Raw genomic sequence first — 21,049 nt, 5'->3', positions numbered from 1 at the left:
TTAAACCATTATGATTAAATAGAATGGTCCGTGGGTTATTATTCGTACCACAAGTATTTGGATTGGGTTAAGTACGTTTGAAGAAGTCAATTAAGTGTTTCATGAATTGTGGCGTATTTCGTAATGCGATTGGGCTATTAACACACATCAGTTGTTTAAATTTTATTATATTTGGGTGTAACCAGTATTTACGTGGAATGTGTTTTACTATTTTTTCTTGAAAAAAGGGGCATACAAGAAGATAGTGCATTTCGTCACCGATGTCATTTTTGTTACAGAGGATGCATTTACGGTTTTCATGCGGGATGTACGGTTGCGAGAAACGGCCGGTTTCTACAGGCAGACGGTGATTTCCGGTACGGAAGTGTAGCATACTAGTCTTAGAGATTGTGGTAGTATACATATATAGTTTTCAAGTTTCGTATTATCTTTAAATAGGGAGTACATTTTACCTTTAGAAGATGATTCTAATTGTGAAATCCAGTTATGTATAAATTGGTCGATCAGGGCTTTGTTTACTTGGGAGTGGATACTTTTTGTAGTTATATTATCTTGATGTAACCAAATATTCGTTAGACCGGTAGAGTTTAGAATGTGGGTAATATATTGTGTCCATTTAAAATTTGGATTATTATGGAGTGTATATTTGTACATTAAATAAGATATTTTTTGTGTTTTTTCTAGAACCAATTTGTTCCAAAATTTGACCATGCGTGATTTAATAACTATTTCCAACGGATATCGACCTAATTCAACGTAAAGGCAATATTTCGGGGTTGAGAGTTTTGTTTTGGTTATTCTTCTCAAGAAGTTACAATAAAAAAATTCTATGACATCTAAATTTTCATAGCCCCAGATCTCACAACCATACGTTAAAATCGGCAGTATTGTGTGGTCAAATAATTTTATTTGTAAATCTATGGGTAAATCTAAATTGTTTATACGTGTAAACAAAGTAAACATAGCTTTATTTGCCTGTTCCAACAGATGATTTTTACATTTAAGAAAACTGCCCGAGGAAGTAAATACTACTCCTAGGTATTTGTATTCTGAAACTGTTTCAAGTGGCTGTTCGTTTAAGTAGAATTGGTATTTACTTGGTTTGTTCGTGCCAAAAACCATAACTTTAGTTTTAGTGTAATTAATGTTCAATTTCCATTGTTGGAATAACTGGTAAAAACAGTTAAGACTAGCATTAAAGTCAGCCTCATTTTGACCGAATATTATTGTGTCGTCTGCATACAGCAATACAAGGAGTTTTAAAAAGTAGGTAGTGTCGCCTACAGGTATTTCAAAATTTACACCAGTGCAGTGTTGTTTAAGGTAATCTTCAAGGTCATTCATGTACATTGAGAACAAGATAGGCGATAGATTTTCTCTTTGTCGTACGCCACATGTGCTGTGAAAAAACTGGGATTTAGTGCCGTTGGAAGAGACGCATGATTTTATGTTTGAATACATATTTCTAATAACATCAAAAATCTTTCCTCTTACACCTAGTTTGAAGTTCCTCTAAATGAAGTAGACAATATATGCCCTGCAACTTCTCTTGGAGAGCTGGAACCTGATTGAAGCAATAAAAAGTAAAATAAAAAAACAAAACAGAAATAATAATATATGATAATATTGCTTGATAAATCTTTTTTTTATTTAAAAGAAATGACAATATAATGTTATTTTAGCAAACATTAATAATCTATGTTTCTATATCATAGACTTCTTAAAAGTGTTTTATACATTATTAGTAGTCATTTCAAAAAAATTATTTGTTAAAATTGACTAAAAATTAGTCATATATTTTACAAAAACAAAATATCTGATTGATAGCCGTTTTAGATTTTTTATTTTATAAAATCACCCACCCCTTTACTACATTTATCATCTCCCACTGTTTCTGTTGTGTACATATGTACAGCTTATGACATATGGTAATGATTGTTTTCTAAATTCAATTTAATAAGCATGGTTCATATGACATTGTATCATACCTTAATATAAAATCGAGTGCTCTGCCAGCAAAATAAGGAAAATATACTAATGTTATTACTGTTTAAGAATCATTATGTACCTGTTCTGTTTTTTTTCCACCAAACATGTTGTTCATGACAATTGCACAGTTGTCCCAGAAACTGTTTTCTGACTCGCCATCTTTTCGTAATTTCTGACTGTATTCTTTCAGAAAAGATTTCTCTTCGATGGACCATTTGTTGTGTCTGTTTTTTTCATCCTAGATCAGTGATGAAACATGAAAATTTGAGTGTTTAATGGCAAAGCTTGAAAAAGGATTGATGGGCTTGTGCCAAAATAGTTTATATGAATGAAGAGTGGTTAATTTGATCTTTGAATTAAAATTTTAGCCCATGTCCTAATGCAAAGAACTTAATATTAATGGCAAAATATAATATACACACAACAAGACAGTGTTCTATTAAGCAAGCCTATGTTTAACAAATATTAAATCCATAGTATATTTACCAAATGTTGGTACTTAATAAGTGATATATACCAAATGTTGGTACTTAATAAGTGATATATTGTGTTTTCAACAAATTTTACAATAGGTTGAAGAGATTTCACAATTATAAAAATACAATTGAATAATTATAGAAAAGAAAGCAGGTACTAGAAAGTGAAAAATAATCACCAGTTTAATCCTTTTATGTTCATGTTTAGGTGTTTTTCTTGTGGGAGTTGATATTGCCCTCTTGCTTCCTCGTTTATGAGGGGTACTTGAGTTTTTGGGCACAGGCACTGTATGTGTGATCTGGGCCAGACTTACTCTCAATTACTTGGAACCAAGTATGATCCATCTGAAATATGATTAATGATTTGAATTATGAATTATGAATAACTTTGTCTTGAAATCCCACGAACCATTTTTAATGGAGTTTAGAAAAGTTATTTAGAAGCATTTTGCTAATCTGGGAAAAGCAGGTCTGAAATTCTGACTGTGGTGAACCTGGAAAAAGGCACGAATACATAAAAATGCTACTGTTAATCAAAGATAACCACACCGCAATGCTTTCATATTTGTCACACTACTCAAAAATACATCACAAATACAGTATGTTACAAATTTACTCAAACATCCGAAATTACACTATCTGTGTACTTGTCGAAACATACTCAGGTTATGGAACATTAATTAACTCTAATATGCGTAAGAACTCGAAAAAAAGGAAGAACGTTTACAGAATGAAATATATGCATTTCGATTGAAAAATGAATGATACCCCGACGAGCCACATTTGTAAATATTTGGTTAACTCACCATTATCATCGCGTCGACCATGATTCCGCCAATGCCAGGCTCCTTTTTGTTTATAGTGGAAGCTGGGAACCAGAATATATGCGTACAGAATATTAACACATGTTACGCACAATTTGATTGGCTGACTAACTCGTGGCCACGAGTTAGCTATGTCGGGATCTCGAGATGACGAAAATGCTCTCCTCTTTTATTTAATGCACTCTGCCTTTTTTTCTGCACCGCTCTTTTTTAATTGTACGCCGCTTTTATTTAGTTTTGCACTCCTCTTTTTTCTATCTCGTGGCCACGCAATAGCTAACTCGTGGCCACGAGATAGAAAAAAGAGGAGAGCAATTTAAAACAAGAGAAGCACCGCTCTTTTTTTAATTGCACGTCGCTTTTATTTAGTTTTGCGCTCCTCTTTTTCTAGAAAAAAGAGGAGAGCAATTTAAAAAAAAGAGAAGTGAATGTCACCTCTATGCCACCGTAGATATCTGAGTGAAGCATATTCACCAAAATATTTCTTTCGGTGGCCTTCCACGTTAAAGTTCAAACAATTACTGTCCTCTTCTAAAAGAAAGACGATCATAAACCTTGCTAAATTAACCAGATTAGCCTTCTAGTAGGAATTAGTTTCATCAGAAGAAATTTTCCAATTTCAATTTTCAAATTCCAATTTTTTAATGAAAAGGTTGTCGGCTTTATTTTTTGACGATTGTCTTAACTGCCAGTTGGATAAGTTAGCATTGTGATATTTTGTTGTTTATAATTATAATGGTGTCATTTTTGCTTTTGGTGTATTACTGCTTACAGTCCTTGTATAAGTCATTGTATGTTGCAAATATTATATTCTTTCATAGCAACGTGTTTAAAATGTTACATATATGAGTATATATATATATATATATATATATATATATATATATATATATATATATATATATATATATATATATATATATATATATATATATATATATATATTGTATTTTCAAGACAAGATAAAATGTTTATAGCTAAAAAAATGTGTACAGTCATGTCTTCCAGTGTTTCTCACTTGTGCATAGCATGCGTATGTACATGTATGCTCATGTTAGTAATTATATCCCCTGATATCGTATATGATTTCGTTTCGAATAGGCGATTGAAAGGAGGGCAACACAAATTACAACATCACCTTTGGTGAATTCAAAGCTCGTGTGTATAACGACTGTAAGCTATAACTGATTTGAAACGATTAATACAAGGTAATATTTTTACATAATCGTTCACGGTAGGCTGCATATATGTGAAAAACAACAGACGTCAAAGTTGTTTTTGTTTCTTTTTTCCCCAATTCTTTCTTTGTCTTTTGCTATATTTTTCTCCATATATATTTTCTAGGCAAACATAATAGCTTTGGTTCGCTAATTCAATGTTGTTGTTGTTGTTGTTTTTTTGGTTCTTTTTTGACGCATCGTTTAAAGTTAGAAGGAAAAACATAGTTATTAACTGATTGTTTACTGCATTTTCGTTTTAGTATCAATACATAACCAGGATATACCATACTTTTCATCTCATTAATTATAGTATTTATGCCTTTTTTTTACACCGTCATTACATGTACATTTATGTTTTCTTTTTGGCTATGTACACATGTATTTGCCAATAAAATTGACTTGAATTGACTTGATTCAATACTTTGAACATACCAGTACTTATTTAGCTTATTAAGTCAGATTAGCAGCCTATTTATTAATTTTATAAATTACGAAAAAATAAACAGCATATTTGGCACATTAAGCCTATTAAGCAGCCTAATTAAGATATTATTGATATTTTGTATATTGTTAAATACTGCCGGTTTAATTATATTGTTTCAACATACAGCAGATTAGGCCTATTTTTAAACATATTAAGAGTTTAAAAAAGATGTGTTTGTGAAACACTATGTCCCCCCTTATATAATTGACCTTTGACTTTGACATTTGACCTTGAAGGATGACCTTAACCTTTCACCACTCAAAATGTGCAGCTCCATAAGATACACATGCATATCAAATATCAAGTTGATATCTTCAATATTGCAAAATTTGACCTTAGACCTTGACCTTTGACCTTGAAGGATGACCTTGACCTTTCACCACTCAAAATGTGCAGCCCCATGAGATACACATGCATGTCGAATATCAAGTTGCTATCTTCAATATTGCAAATGTTATGCCCAATGTTAAAGTTTGACGCAAACCAACAAACCAATAAACAGACAGGGCAAAAACAATATGTCCGCCATTATATACTTGGGGACATAAAATGTATTAATATAAAACCCAAGCAGCACATTTAGCCTCTTTATCAGCCTATTTTATATATTAAGCATACATACTATTTTGCATATTAAGCCGTTTCGCAGCTAAATTTTAAATAAGAAAGTTTAAAAAATAGGAAACAATGTTAAGCTTTTTAGCACTATTAAATAAGTTGACATAAACAGCCAATTATTAAATTAAGTCAATTAGGAGCATATTTATTAAGTTTTTAAAATAGGTTTAAAATATGCCTTTTAAACAAAATTTATTTAATAGGTTTAAACATACATCCTATTTAGCTAATTTACCATATTAAGCAGTGTGTTTAAAAACGTTTTGAAATATGAAACAAATATACAAAAGTTTAAAACACCTGACCTATTAAGCAGCCTATTTAAGATATTAAGCAGAGTGTGCATGTAAAATAAAAAAGAATTAAACAAATAATTATATAAATAAATAACATGGGTTTAAAAAGAACAAAAATGTGCATGATATCAGCATATTAAGCATGGTTATTACATACTGGACAGGTCTTTTTCCCAGTGTACACCAGTTTTCTCCCCCCCCCCCCCCCCACCATCTACGCCACAAACAGATGGAGACTAAATCAAAATTAAATGTCATCTTTGTAAAAATTTAAATATCTTAAATTAAATTTTAAGTACTTAGGAATTGAAACTGTATTACAAAATGTGTCCAAACATTGGCAGTCTAGTCAGTTTATTATTTAGGAGTGCATGGACACAATCTTGGTACTCACATTATGCGACTTCGGGCCGGGAAAGTCTTTGAACACACGCGTGTGAATGAAACGAAGTCAACACAAAAAAAGTTAAGTTTTGTAGTGACATTTGTGCTCTTTTAATGTTATTCACGTAAAATAATATGGTAGTTTCAGCTAGAACATCAGCAGCAGAAGTTGTAGAAATAAATACGATCATGGTGATAGTGTAATATTATAGTTGTTTGTGGTGTTTTTGGTGTTCATGCTGTTAAAGAGTTTAAATTTAATTGTTTGTTTTTGCTGTTCGTGTGTTTTTGGGTATATAATAAAATTGTTGATGTTGGGGTTTTTAAAAACAACATCAACTTTTTGATGAAAACAAATCAAATATGTACGGGAAGGATACACAAAACAAATTCCATATGCTTGACAATAGTATACACATTTTAATTGAACTTAATTTAACTTAGATAATAATTAATAGTCATCATTATACATTTTACTTTCACAACATCACATATATATATTTAACAAAACCTCACAATTATATTACACAACATCAAAGAACTATTTAAACGAAAAACTGACTAGATTTGTATCTTCAATAATAATTTATCTGAGTCATATATACAGTTATGTACCAATCATTATTTTAAAGCAGAATTTTTTTTTATCCATTCAAATTGTAAACAAGAGCTGTGTTTGTAAAACACAATGTCCCCTACTGCGCGGCTTTAAAGCAATATATTTGACCTTTGACCTTGAAGGATGACCTTGACCTTTCACCATTCAAAATGCCAAATATCAAGTTGCTATCTTCAATATTGCAAAAGTTATGACCAAGGTTAAAGTTTTAAGACAGACACACAGACACACAGTCACACACATACAATGACAGACAGACAGACAGACAGGCCAAAAACAATATACCCCCGATCATTCAATCCGGGGGCATAAAAAATCTCCCTGTTGCGAATATTATGTTAAATGTCTACCAAAATATAAAGGTCTCACAACAAAAGGTTGCATCACATGTCACTAGATGTTGTGGCATGCATAGTCTTTCTTATCCTTTATTTTATTTTAAATATTAGATTTATGAAAACTATTATACAAACGCATGGTTTTAATGTAAACAAATATTAATCAGAACCAACAGTACTCAAAAGAATTATAAGTTAATAAAAACAACACAAATATTGATAATCGCGATGTTGAGTAAAAATCTAACATGCATTAAGATATAACAATAAACATAAAAAAGTATTGTCCAAAGGCAAAATTCGTTAACAATAATTTCGCTTTGATAGTATAATGTACAGTGTCTCTCATTCAACTAAAATATCAACTGCAAAGACAAATTTGTTAATTCAATAAATAAAAAACAGCAAAAAATAACTACGATACTGTAAATACAGACTCAAACTGGTCTTTTTGTTGTCTGTAAAGTGATGCATTATGTTTTTGTAATAAATTATAACCTGAGATTGAAAAGTAACCAGACTTTGTCAGATACAGTATCTTGCAAGATACGTGAAGAACTGATATTTTGCAAGTTTATTAATATTTCTTAAGGCTTTTTTTAATCATAACATTTACAGCTAAAATGTAGTACGTGTTTTTTTGTTTCTTATAACAATACCATATTTATATTCTTCTGTTATCGTCTTATCAAAGACTTAACATTTAAAACTACAAAGTATTAAGGCAAAAATTATAAAATTATATACAACACAGAAATTAATATAAACCATTTAAAATATAGTTTATTAACCCCTTGTTCCAAACTATCTATCCGAAACAAAAATTGACGGTCATTAGACTTACATTATAACAATGCCATATATATGAAGTACTGTAAACGCCTTACTAAATACTTCCTTTCGGAACAAAAGAAAGTGTTAAGGCAAACACGGCACAATAATATACAACACCAACATTAATAGAAACCATTCAAAATATAGATCATACGGGCCTTGTTCCAAACTATCTATCTAAAATAAAAAATAGACAGTCATTAGACTTAAACTTTTACAATAAAATATATATATACTCTCACTCCTGTTACCGCCTGATTAAAGACATAAAACATTTTAAACGTTGATTTAGACCATTGTTCCGAACTATCTGTTGGACACAAAACAATAGAAAGTCATACTGCTCATGCTATACAACATATAATAAAATACGAATATAAAAAGATTTAAAAAAAAATCGATTGATTCGGTCATCATGCAACAACTTGGGAAGTATACGCAATTATAATGTAACAATAGAAATATATTTTTATGTTCCTAATTTGTAAAACCAGCATTGAGTCTCTGTTTAAATACACCATTATTTCAAGAGCAATCAAATATGTTTTCGTAATCTATTTTTTTTTCAAAGCAATTTATTGAGTCCAAACTAATTCTTGATTATCTTTATCACTGAAACATCATCAAATATATAGAACATATCACATTTATGTTAAACAGATACAACATGTATATAAAAGCAAAGTTGACTAAATATTTATGGCCTTGCACTTATAATCTGTGCTAATAATATATGCACTTATTTGCAAAATAAAAATAAAATAAAATCTGCTGGTATTTCTTAAGCTTCTCCCATCATTTATCACAATGATGTAAGTGTGTACCAAATTATTGTAATATATGCATCCAAATAAGAGTGGAATAACGCATGCAACCAAAGAAGAGCATACTCCTACCATGCTCAGTCCTTTATATCTGGGTTTATATCTGGGTTTAAGCCAGTCTTGGTACTTTATAAATGTGACCTATTTAAAATATTAGAAATACCGTTCATATTATAAACAGATAAAGTTCTTATGAAAATAGAAATGGAATAGAACTAACATATTTATATTGAAAAATACGTAAGTTAATCCAACATAATTATTGACAATCATACACATAGATTTTAAAATAACAAGAAAAACAATACTGTCAAAACACTCATCATCAATCATGTTATAGTATTAAATATATGTTAAAATCCTTTAATATATTATCATATTAGAGTGAAGATGATCGCAACAGTTGGACATTAGTTCAAACATATTTATTTCAAACAATACGTACATGTTCGAATGGGATAGGAACGCAAGACACGGTCTTATAGAGTTCTTCTCCCTATACAATAATAGTTTCATGTTGTCAAACGGACATAATTGGATGTAAACAATTTAAACAATAATAACATAATGGTAACTGAAAGAGAAACTCCGTGTATAGTATCATGTGTGAAAACATAGCAAACGGATTGACATGTGAGGAATGTAGGAAAGAGATTAGCAGAGGTTTGGGAAGAAAAAGAGAGGTTGTTAAAGGCTTGATGAGTGAAAGGGGAGAAAAGGGGATTTAGAGTCGTTCTGTAGCAAATTACGAATCAAATCGCTTACTCTTGGTAATAAATTTATGAACTGCAGCAGCTATTTTAGTATTGATTAAGTAGTCACGAGTGGTGTCTCTATATAAAAAAGTTTCAATGCAGGGAAAGGAATACAAGGATATTGAGTTTATAAGTTCACCGCGAATATGTTCATACCGAGTGCATTCAAGAAAATAATGTGACGTCGTTTCGTGATGTCCGCATATACATAGCGGAGAGGAAATAATATTGCGTCTGAAGAGATGGTCATTTAAGGCGCTACATTTTGTTCTTAGGCGCGTGTGTAACATTTGAGGGCGTCTTTCGCCGTACGAAAATAATGGATTTGGAATCGGTCGATCTGTGTTAATAAGCCTTTTTAAGGAATAAATCGATTTTTTTACGTCATCGGAGATATTATTCAAGCACGAACATCATTGTATTTGAATTCGTTCTTACCATCAACTGTATCTGAATGTTTTACGTCATCGGAGAGATTATGCCATTCAGATACAGTTGATGGTAAGAACGAATTCAAATACAATGATGTTCGTGCTTGAATTGTTTGGAGATTAGACGCATTTCTTAATGCGTTATTGCTACGCGATCCAACTGTTGCGGGTAAAACAGATTGTAAGTAGTTTGGTACATTTCTAGAGTGCATTTTATACATTAATATTAATTTATGTTTGCGTCTTCTTTGACTGATAGTTTCCCATCCTAGCTCATTATACAGATCCTCTAGTGAGACTAGGCGCGTGCATCCAGATGCTATTCGCGCTGCTTCGTTTTGGATTTTGTCAAGTTCATCTTTTTCATATTGCGTACAGTTATCGAATACAGCGTCTGAGTACTCCAGGATTGGTCTTATAAACGAAACTTATATTTTCTCGAGAGTCTTTCTATCAAGCATTATTTTAAATTTACGCATTATATGAATTCGTGTCCATGCCTTTTCCTTTATGAAAGATTTATGCGCATGCCAAGTACAGTCATTTGATAAAAAGATACCTAAATGTTTATGGACATCAACAGTGGGTATATTAACGTTCTGCATAGTCAATGGGGGATGGGATGGTTTATTTATTTGCGGGTTGGACATTGACTCATTGACTTTGAGGGCAGCAATGTGGTGCTTTCACATAACACACTCATTGGTGAGCTTTTGTGTAAAGCTATACAAACATCTCTAAAAGTTACATTCTACCTTAAGTTTAACACATACAGAATTACTAGACATAGTAAGTCCTATATAAATCCCCCATCCACCAACTTGAAGGAGGCTATGCTAAATTAAAATTGAAATCTACCCATATGAATGTCTTTGCGATAAACTGTCAGATCATGAGTAATGCCAGATAATAAATGAAGTTCAATAAAAACATTCAATAATTATATCGCCCATTTTTACTGACTTTAAAAAGCAAAGTAATACATACAAGAATTTTTTTATTCAGTGGCCAGTTAAATAGAGTTTGGACAAGAAACATATATTTACAAAGTTAACCCAACAGGGAGACTCGTTGAGGCATACATGAATGCATAACGTATAACAACAGGTCTCTGCCTTAATCCAACAATAATATTGATGCTTTTAACAGGCATCAACATTTCTCAATTAATTTGAACAAATATATAAAGTCAACATATGTATTTTAATATATATATATATATATATATATATATATATATATATATATATATATATATATATATATATATATATATATATATTAATCAAGGCAAGCAAACAATTTTCGAAAGAAGTTATTTCTAGTTGTAACCTCCGACTTCTGTGTTTATCCATGATCATTCAAGTATCGGCCTTAATAATATTCACTATAGTTTGTCTCATACATCATTTTTTTGCAGTCGTTTCTAAAACATGATATGCAACTGCTCACAAAAGGAAAATATAGTATGCCATTCAATCTCTAGAGCTGATTAAGAGATCTGAATACTCAGCCATATACAACAGGTCATTATAGCAAACGTGTATGACATTGTTTTATAGTTTCACTTGATCTATGACCAAATTAGTGCGCGGTCTACAAAACTGTTCTCATTCTTCTCTCGGCATCAATGCTCCAGTAAGTATTTCAAATATCATCGCCTTCCGGAGAGATGGCATGAACCTTTTCCTGGAAAAGAGAACAAAACAAAAGCGTACACATAATTTTAAGTTGCCATTTCACTTCAATAAAATCGTGTAATGTTAACAAGCCAGTTAAAATTAATGTCTTATAAAGAAAATTGACATCTCTAAGGTTTCTTGCGGGGGATAACTCTTGTTTGTCCGAAATGGGCCCTTAAATGTGCATACCCACTCGCCATGTAAATAGAATACAAATCGCTAAATAGGCTGTAGTCCACGGCGAACCTAATTAGAAACCCGGGCCGAAACTAGATCAGCCCGACAGGCAGCAAAAGGGAGTTCAGCGTGCACTAGGTCGCTTCCGGGGGATAACTGTTGTTTGTCCGAAATGAACCCTTAAAGATGCATACCCACTCGCCATGAAAACAGAGCATAATACGCTTAATTATATGTAGATGACACCGACCTTAATTAAAACCCCGGACCAAAACTAGATCAGTCCGACAGGCAGCCGACGGGAGTTGAGCGTGCACAAGGTCGCTTCCGGGTGATAACTCTTGTTTTCCGAAATGGACCCTTAAAGGTGCATACCCAATCGCCATGTAAATAGAACTAATACGCTAAATAGGCTGTGGTGACGCCGACCCTAATTAAAACCCCGGGCCGAAACTAGATCAGACCGACAGGCAGCCAACGGGAGTTCAGCGTGCAGTAGGTCGCTTCCGGGGGAAAACTCTTGTTTGTAAGAAATTGGCCCTTAAAGGTACATACCAACTCGCCATGTAAATAGAGCATAATACGCTAAATAGGCTCTAGGTGACGCCGACTCTTATTAAAACCCCGGGCCGAAACTAGATCAGCCCGACAGGCATTCGATGTGAGTTCAACGTGCACTAGGTCGCTTCCGGGAAATATGTCATGTCTGTCCGAAATGGGCCCTTAAAGATGCATACCCACTAGCCATGTAAAAAGAGCAAAATACGCTAAATAGGCTGAAGGTGACGCCGACCCTTATTAAAACCCCGGGCCGAAACTAGATCAGCCCGACAGGCAGCCGACGGGAGTACAGCGTGCACTAGGTCGCTTCCGGGGGATTCCTCTTGTTTGTTCGAAATGGGCCCTTAAAGGTGCATACCCACTTGCCATTTAAATAGAGCATTATACGCCAAAAAGGCTGTAGGTGACGTCGACCCTAATTAAAACCCCGGGCCGAAACTAGATCAGCGCGACAGGCAGCCGACGTGAGTTTTACGTGCACTTGGTCGCTTCCGGGTGATAACTCTTGTTTGTCCGAAATGGGCCCTTAAATGTGCATACCCACTCGCCATGTAAATAGATTATAAATCGCTAAATAGGCTGTAGTCCACGGCGAACCGAATTAGAAACCCGGGCCGAAACTTGATCAGCCCGACAGGCAGCAAACGGGAGTTCAGCGTGCACTAGGTCGCTTCCGGGGGATAACTCCTGTTTGTCCGAAATGGACCCTTAAAGGTGCATACCCACTCGCCAAGAAAAAAGAGCATTATACGCTTAATACTATGTAGATGACGCAGACCCTAATTAAAACCCCGGACCAAAACTAGATAAGCCCGACAGGCAGCCGACGGAAGTTGAGCGTGCACTAGGTCGCTTCCGGGGGATAACTCTTCTTTGTCCGAAATGGGCCCTTAAGGGTGCATACCCATTCGCCATGTAAATAGAACATAATACGCTAAATAGGCTGTAGGTGACGCCGACCCTAATTAAAACCCCGGGCCGAAACTAGATCAGACCAACAGCCAGCCAACGGGAGTTCAGCGTGCAGTACGTCGCTTCCGGGGAATAACTCTTGTTTTTCAGAAATTTGCCCTTAAAGGTACATACCCACTCGCCATGTAAATAGAGCATAATAGTTTACGCTAAATAGGATGTAGGTGACGCCGACCCTAATTAAAACACCGGGCCGAAACTAGACCAGACCGACAGGCAGCCGACGGGAGTACGGCGTGCACTAGGTCGCTTCCGGGGGATTACTCTTGTTTGACCGAAATTGGTCCTTAAAGGTGCATACCCACTTGCCATGTAAATAGAGTATAATACGCTTAATTGGCTGTAGGTGATGCCGACCCTAATTAAAACCCTGGGCCGAAACTAGATCAGCCCGACAGGCAGCAGACGGGTGTTCAGCGTGCACTCGGTCGCTTCCAGGGGATAACTCTTGTTTGTCCGAAATAGGCCCTTAAAGGTGCATACCCACTCGCCATGTAAATAGAGCATACTACGCTAAATAGGCTGTAGGGGACGCCGACCCTAATTAAAACCCCAGTCCTAAACTAGATCAGTCCGACAAGCAGCCGACGGGAATTGAGCTTGCACTTGGTCGCCACCGGGGATAACTCTTGTTTATCCAATATGGGCCCTTTAAGGTGCATACCAAATCGCAGCCGACGGGAGTTCAGCGTGCACTAGGTCGCTTCCGGGTGATAACTCTTGCTTGCCCGAAATGGGCCCTTAAAGGTGCATACCCACTCGCCATGTAAAAAGAGTATAATAGGCTGAATAGGCTGTAAGTGACGACGACCCTAATTAAAACCCCGGGCCGTAACTAGATCAGCCCGACAGGCAGCCGATGGGAGTTCAGCGTGCACTAGGTCGCTTCCGGGGGGTAACTTTTGTTTGTCCGAAATGGGCCTTTCAATGTGCATACCCCGTCGCCATGGGAATATTGAACAGTCATATAATATATTTTGAAACTATGTACCAAACTTGCTCAATAGGCTAAATAAGCTTAATATTTCAGCTTAATAGGCTAAATAGTCTAAAAAGGATGTATATATCAACATATGTACTTTACCGGCTAAATAGGCTAAAAAGGCTAAATCGGCTACTTCACACACGTCATTGAATACGTGTTACAGATCATATTATATTCTGATAATGTGTTTACGGCACGCTTAAATTATCGCTATATTTAATATACAATTATTTCGCCTGTTGCCATGAAAGCGTAACTTAACCACCGTTGTCTCTGCTGGCGGTCATACATTATAACACCAGCTGACGAAAGTGTGAACTTTTGCGTAGCAAAGAAGTATAGACAAATCTGTTATAAGAAACGAAAAGTTTTAACTCCTCACCAGATATTGTAAAGGGATCTATTTCCATGTATCGAATTTCATCGACATGACCCATGCTCGAGTCTAAACCACAAACAAAAGACGCATGCGTTTTGTATGAAATACTTGATTCACTTAATACATTATTTACACAAGATTTGATAAGCTGATATAGTATGCAAAAAAACATGAGTGACATATGTGACAACGTCAATCGTAAGTTTTCAAGGCGAAAGATGGTTTTATCATTAATGCTTTATAAACAACCATCAATTGAACATTATCGATGTGTGCATCTTAACCTAATTGAGAAATGAAATGAATCTAATATTTATCTTATAAGTCCATTTGTATCATTTTCTAAATTATTGTGAGTGTGTCATATAAGTATACTAATGTTATAACTCTATCACTAAATTGAACTCAAACCCATGTATAAGAATAAAACAAATTGGACTTGTAAGTGAACGAGACATGATTGCGTGTCTTTGGGTGTCATGTTAGCCGATTTTAGCAGCTTACAATTAGAAAAAAATAATTGTAACATTTATGAAGACCCCAGCATTTGATCACAGGTCAGAACATGATATGGCCAAACGTAGTTCTCCTTGAAAACTCCCTGTTAGTTACAAATAGATACACAACTTCTTGTTTTAAGTCGGCTGTTAAATTATTTGAGTTGAATAATTTTTTTGATCGAATACTACAATTTATACGCATCGTAACTCAAAAATGCTTGTCAATTGACCGATGTACAAAGGTCAATACAAACAGTTTTACGTTAATACATTATTGCAACAACATATTGTTCATGTAAACCATTTATTTGTAAGCGAAGAAGTATTCTGCAAGACAAACACAATATGGTTATGACAAAATATTATACAAAAAGAGAATGCTTGACAAGAAGAACGTTGTTTTGTTCATACTAATATAAAACTGTAACACTAAAAAACAACGGAAAAGACACATGTCATTCATCTTAAAGATAAAGACAAACTATTAGTGTGCGTGTATTGCTTATTCCCAGAAAAGTTAAAACATGGTTCAGAAATGTTTTTTTTGAATTTCAGTGCGATAACATACTAGAAATTATGGATACACCTTTTTTAAACAAGAAAGAATTTAACTGTAAAAAGTTTTTCAATATATTTTTGCAATTTCAAATTGAAGTTATTACTGTTTACACAAAAACGGAAAGAAGAAAGGACAACAAATAAATTCACTACACCATATCACAACAAACGTTAAATATGTTTTAAGATGTTTTGAATGTATCAATGCATATACGATAACATCTTCATTGAAATAAAAGCCTCGGATACCATTTCATATAACGGTATTAAGTCATCTAACCAGCAAAGATTTTAACTGCCTGTCATTGAATACATGTAGGTCAGGATATAAAGAGATTCAACTTCATGCACGTTCTAACGGTAAACGCGTTATTTACTTAAATCTATAGGTAACTCTCGCTCTTTATCATTAACCCAATCTATTTGCAATTATAACACAAACGATTGCATATTATGATTGCATGTTTAGCCTGCGCATGGTATTAGCTGCATGTGCAAAGATCTGGCATCGGTCACAAAACAACAATGGCCACACGGCGTTCTGATTGCAGAGAAATGAGAATACAATTTTAAAACAAATTCACTCAAACAAACATTCCCTTTCAGTGTATGGCAACAAGTAAATATCATTATGTGTGTATTTAGTGACTAACATTTATAACAATTGTTTGACGTATATCCATGGCGACCTACGAAACGCGAACTAGTACCATCTGAAATATATATGTTAGGTTTTTTTAAACGGAATGATCTCATCTATATTATCATAGGGCATTATTGTTGACAGCTGATGATTCTCAACGTATCAATGTAATTTGCAAAAATATAATAGACATATAACCCTTTAGCCGCAGGATCCTAGTTACTGTAGGATTGTTGTATTGCAGTAATGAATTGGCGCCCACTTGCGGTAACTCATTTAAATCAAAACATTTTTTGCGTGTTGTTTCCAAATTCAGTCATTACGAGTGATTAACCTTAATTGTCATTAAAGCCCAAATAGTCAAAGCAGTTATATATTATTAAATGTATTGCATAATTTGAGTTCAACATTGTATTTACCTTTTTGACACTCTTTAATATTCGTTTAGCAATATAATCCCCAAGGCACAGCGACAGCTGCGATGGCGACTCCTCCAACAAGTATGAAGAAGACGCCGGCCACATTCTCAATCTGCAATCCTGAAGTCTTGTCTGTAGATGGATTGGAATAATCGGGGCAGTTCCTGTGGACCCACCACCTGAAATTTAAATTCACGCTTGAATTCGCTTTTGTTTTAATATTGGTTGTGTCAAAAACTGCTAACAAACTATTAAACGTTTTTTTTACATAAAACAAATTAGCTGCACTTCTGACAGCCTCATCCGGGTCAGGTTAGCTCAGTTGAAAGAGCTTTGGACGACATGTCCAAGGATCGCGGGGTCAATTCCCGCACAAGCCACTTAAATGGTGTGGGGAAGAGTCAGAACACAATGTGTACGACCATTCTCCTTCTACTTCTGATTTAAGTAGGAAAGTTGTCAGTATGTAGTGTGGGTATAATATTTTCAGGAACAAATCTTGTTAACATTGGCTAGTGTTTCAGGTTAGATAAGTTAAAATATAATAACCAGAATGATTTGAAAACAAGATTGTAACATACTTTCTCTCCATCTCGCTTATTCTTCCAGTGTCATTAAGCTTTAGAATCGCCATTGAAAATTCTTCTGTATATGTTGCCCCGGTTGGAACACTGATCCCAAGGCCTTGTGGGTCGAACGGTGGCCCAATCTCCATTAAATCGCAATCCTCGATGGTTTTGTATTTGTTGACGGTAGTATCCCAAATGAAAGCGTAATTCCCTTCCTTGACTTTCTTGAAGCCTACCTCGCTCGTGTCCACCATTGAAGATGGTTCGATTTCTGACATTTGGGCCCACATCTTAGCGAAGTGCTCAATATCTGTGTTCTTTAAAAAGCCACTTGTACCACTGCTTTTTACAGTACCATACTTGATCCTCGTCTGAGATGCTAAGTCTGTCACTGTCTTTATGGGAGTATTTATTGTCTTTACACTAAGAAAAGCGGTCAAATTGGCCGTATACGATAAAATGAGAATTAAAGCAAAGAACCACCACGAGGCCGTTAATATACGCCCAGAAAGGGTTGACGGAGAGGCATCAGTACTACCATGCAAAAGGGACCCGAAGACAAACCAGAAACATTCTTTGAAGCTGATAGAAGGGTAGTCGGTCCGGTTGATGTTTCCAATTCGCTCTAAGACATACAAAACTATAATGACAAAGAGAAGGGCACCTATGGTACAGAACCACACAAAGGGATGGAGAGGGTTTAAAAACTCGAAGTACGAGGTCGTTGATTTGGTTACTTTCATAAGCACGGTTATGTATCTTATCATAAATGGTTTTGTGAAATCCACGGCTTCTTCACGCTGTGAGGTGATGCTAAGTAGCCCCAACGCCAAGGTTGCATTCTGGAATTAACATTTACGTTTCGTTTATATTGTTGTCAGTGTAAAGATAATCAAAAACTGAAATAAAGTAATAAATAAGCATATTCCAATGTGTTTTGTAGTTGGCAGTTTTTCGGAAACACGGAACATACATTAAATTGTTACATACTGTTGTTATGTGCCGTGGAAGACTTTTTTGTTTATGAAAGGATACAACTTGGTTTAGCCCATTCGTTTTCGTATGAAATATATGTGTATCATGTACCTAACCTTGTTATACGCACCAAGGGCGATATTACTTTACAGTTGATAAACATGTATAACTCTTAAGTAATACAATGGTCAGTTTATGCAACCAATATAAAAAGAAACTTAATTAAATTGTTATATTGACTTTTTACATATTTATGTTTGAAAAATATTATTTGATGAATTTACTAACAAACTGTAATATTTGTAATACTTTTTATATAATTACTAATTACGCCCAAAAAAAGATAAAATACAAGCGCGCCGACCGGATACCCCTAAGAAGAAATGCTTCAATGCTGCAACTATTCCACACTGTTTCAACTTTGGATTGTAAGTTAAACGTAATGTCGATAACACACAACTGTGTTTAATTGGAGATAAAAACGTTAAACAGCAAAAAGAATTTAATCCGATTTCAGTAAATGATTATTAATAAATGAGCATATATTATACAGTTTTCTTAAAGGATCTTTATAATAATTGCTAATTTACTCGTTTATATAAAAAATATGTTTTAAACGATATGTGTTTCCATTGGGATTTTGCATTACTGTTAGCAAGTACCTTTGAAGGAACATGCTAATAAAATTATGTTTACGTATTATGGGCACATTTTTTATTTTACATCTCAACTTTACCCCTGAAATAAGCTCTCCAATCATTCCATTCCAGTTCCCGTCGGCCTTTTTTGATCCAAACTTTCCGTCGTGGACGAGATAAATATCGTACTGAAAGTTTAGCATGTTCGCCACCTCCTTGATAAGATCCACTAAAAACCCTTCGTACTGGTTATTCCCAGTACGGACTTTGTAGTCATGTTTCAGCATGCAGAAGGTTTTTTCCTGTTGTAAAAGTCAGGTGAATTACACAGTGTTATTCTTGTTCAAACATCGTATATTATTATACTCTTATACATGGGAAACGTGCAATATACAATGTTTCATCGCGAATTCAATTATTTATTTATTTTCAATCATTTAAACCAATTTATGATGTGATAAATCAATATGAAATTTGAACATTTGTATTGGACATGATTAAAATGTCACAGTAACATTTTCAAATTGTTTTTGTATTTGTATATATTATTGCAACATCGTGGACATATTTTATCATATTGTGATCCCAGTTTGTTTTCTTAATTGCACATAAGTCTATAAATAGTGCGTCTAAGGAAGCATTATGAAAGCATATTTTTTGCCAGTCTGATATGTTTTAACTGTTAAGGTTAAGAATATGTGTTAACTATGTACGAAAATATTGTATGTGTAACTGTATTGGTTTTCAAATACAACTTAAATCAATAGGACAGAAAAACTGCAAAACAATCATGTGTTGATAATTGTTTTGCAAGCCGGACATTCCCCCAAATTTAACGGATGCAATTTTGGAAACAAACAAGAATGGTCACGACCTTAGCATTTCGGCCCACAAGAGGAAACGGTGACGTTCTATTGCCTATGCCGACGCGGCCGCGTATCTGGAGCCGTTCAGTAAACACAGACGGTGGACTCGCCAACCACACGCCGAGCTTAAATGTATACGTTTGCTGTAATACGTCAAATATTGCATCAATGAGTCTGCAAGAAAGAATGTCGTCCTACATGTGCCTTCAATACATAAAATGCAAAAAAAAAGTAATTTAAATATTTTACATATTGTTGATGTTGTTTTACAGTTTCTTAGATCGCTTACGACTTTCTGAGGTTTAGTTGGCATACAGTTATACACTCGTTATATATGGTACTCATAGCTGTTTAATATATGATGTAAGTTGGTTGACTTCCGGTGTTAGTGGTATTACCGCAGAGAATTCATACACAGACATATCGCCAGAAAACGCAGACATTTAATGATAATGCTGTAGTTGTTTCTCTTTCCTTTGTCATCGAACTGTACAAAACCGGACATGCCCTGAACACTCACCTAAAACAGAAGTACAAAATATTTAAGATAATCAATATATAGTGTATATCTACTTTTTGTATTGTTATGTTATTATAATCACGATAATACAATAAAATCGACGGTTGAATATGCCGAGATAAAAGCACATTAAGAGATTAACACAACTTATATTCGTTCGATAAATATTCAGAACATATCAGTAATGTCAGTAGTATACGTACTAAGGATATTCTTTGTTTAAGTTCAGTTCTTATTCCCTCTATGGAATCATTATCAAACGCTTCGCCCATCACATTTTTAATGATTAGCATGTAGTCCTCTGCCAGAGATTGGTTGACTTTGCCCGCATCATTCCACTGGGTTTTAACGGTGGAGTTATAAGGAAGAAGACTGAAGAGCGTGAAGTTCACGTGGATGTCGTGATATGACTGGAAAATGTCAACTAGCTGATCTTCCTGTCACGAAATTGGATCATTCAATTTAATATTGTTTGTGTAATTAATTTAACATTTTCGAATGTAAGTTAATTAA

General features: G+C 34.4%; 1 protein-coding gene across 1 annotated transcript; it reads right to left on the bottom strand.

Moving 5' to 3' along the window:
- Window positions 1-11,739: 11,739 nt before the first annotated feature.
- On the bottom strand, window positions 11,740-19,614 carry LOC127878364 (glutamate receptor ionotropic, kainate 3-like). Its single transcript, XM_052424890.1, is given in 5 exon segments — window positions 11,740-11,781; window positions 16,969-17,019; window positions 17,021-17,147; window positions 17,550-18,379; window positions 19,249-19,614. Coding segments are annotated over 5 exon segments (1,239 nt in total). The 5' UTR covers window positions 19,438-19,614.
- Between the last annotated feature and the right edge of the window lie 1,435 nt (window positions 19,615-21,049).

Source organism: Dreissena polymorpha, chromosome 4 (assembly GCF_020536995.1).
Source record: "Dreissena polymorpha isolate Duluth1 chromosome 4, UMN_Dpol_1.0, whole genome shotgun sequence".
Classification (NCBI taxonomy): domain Eukaryota; kingdom Metazoa; phylum Mollusca; class Bivalvia; order Myida; family Dreissenidae; genus Dreissena; species Dreissena polymorpha.
Note: the sequence above shows the minus strand (reverse complement) of the source record. Positions and strands in the feature narration are given on the sequence as shown.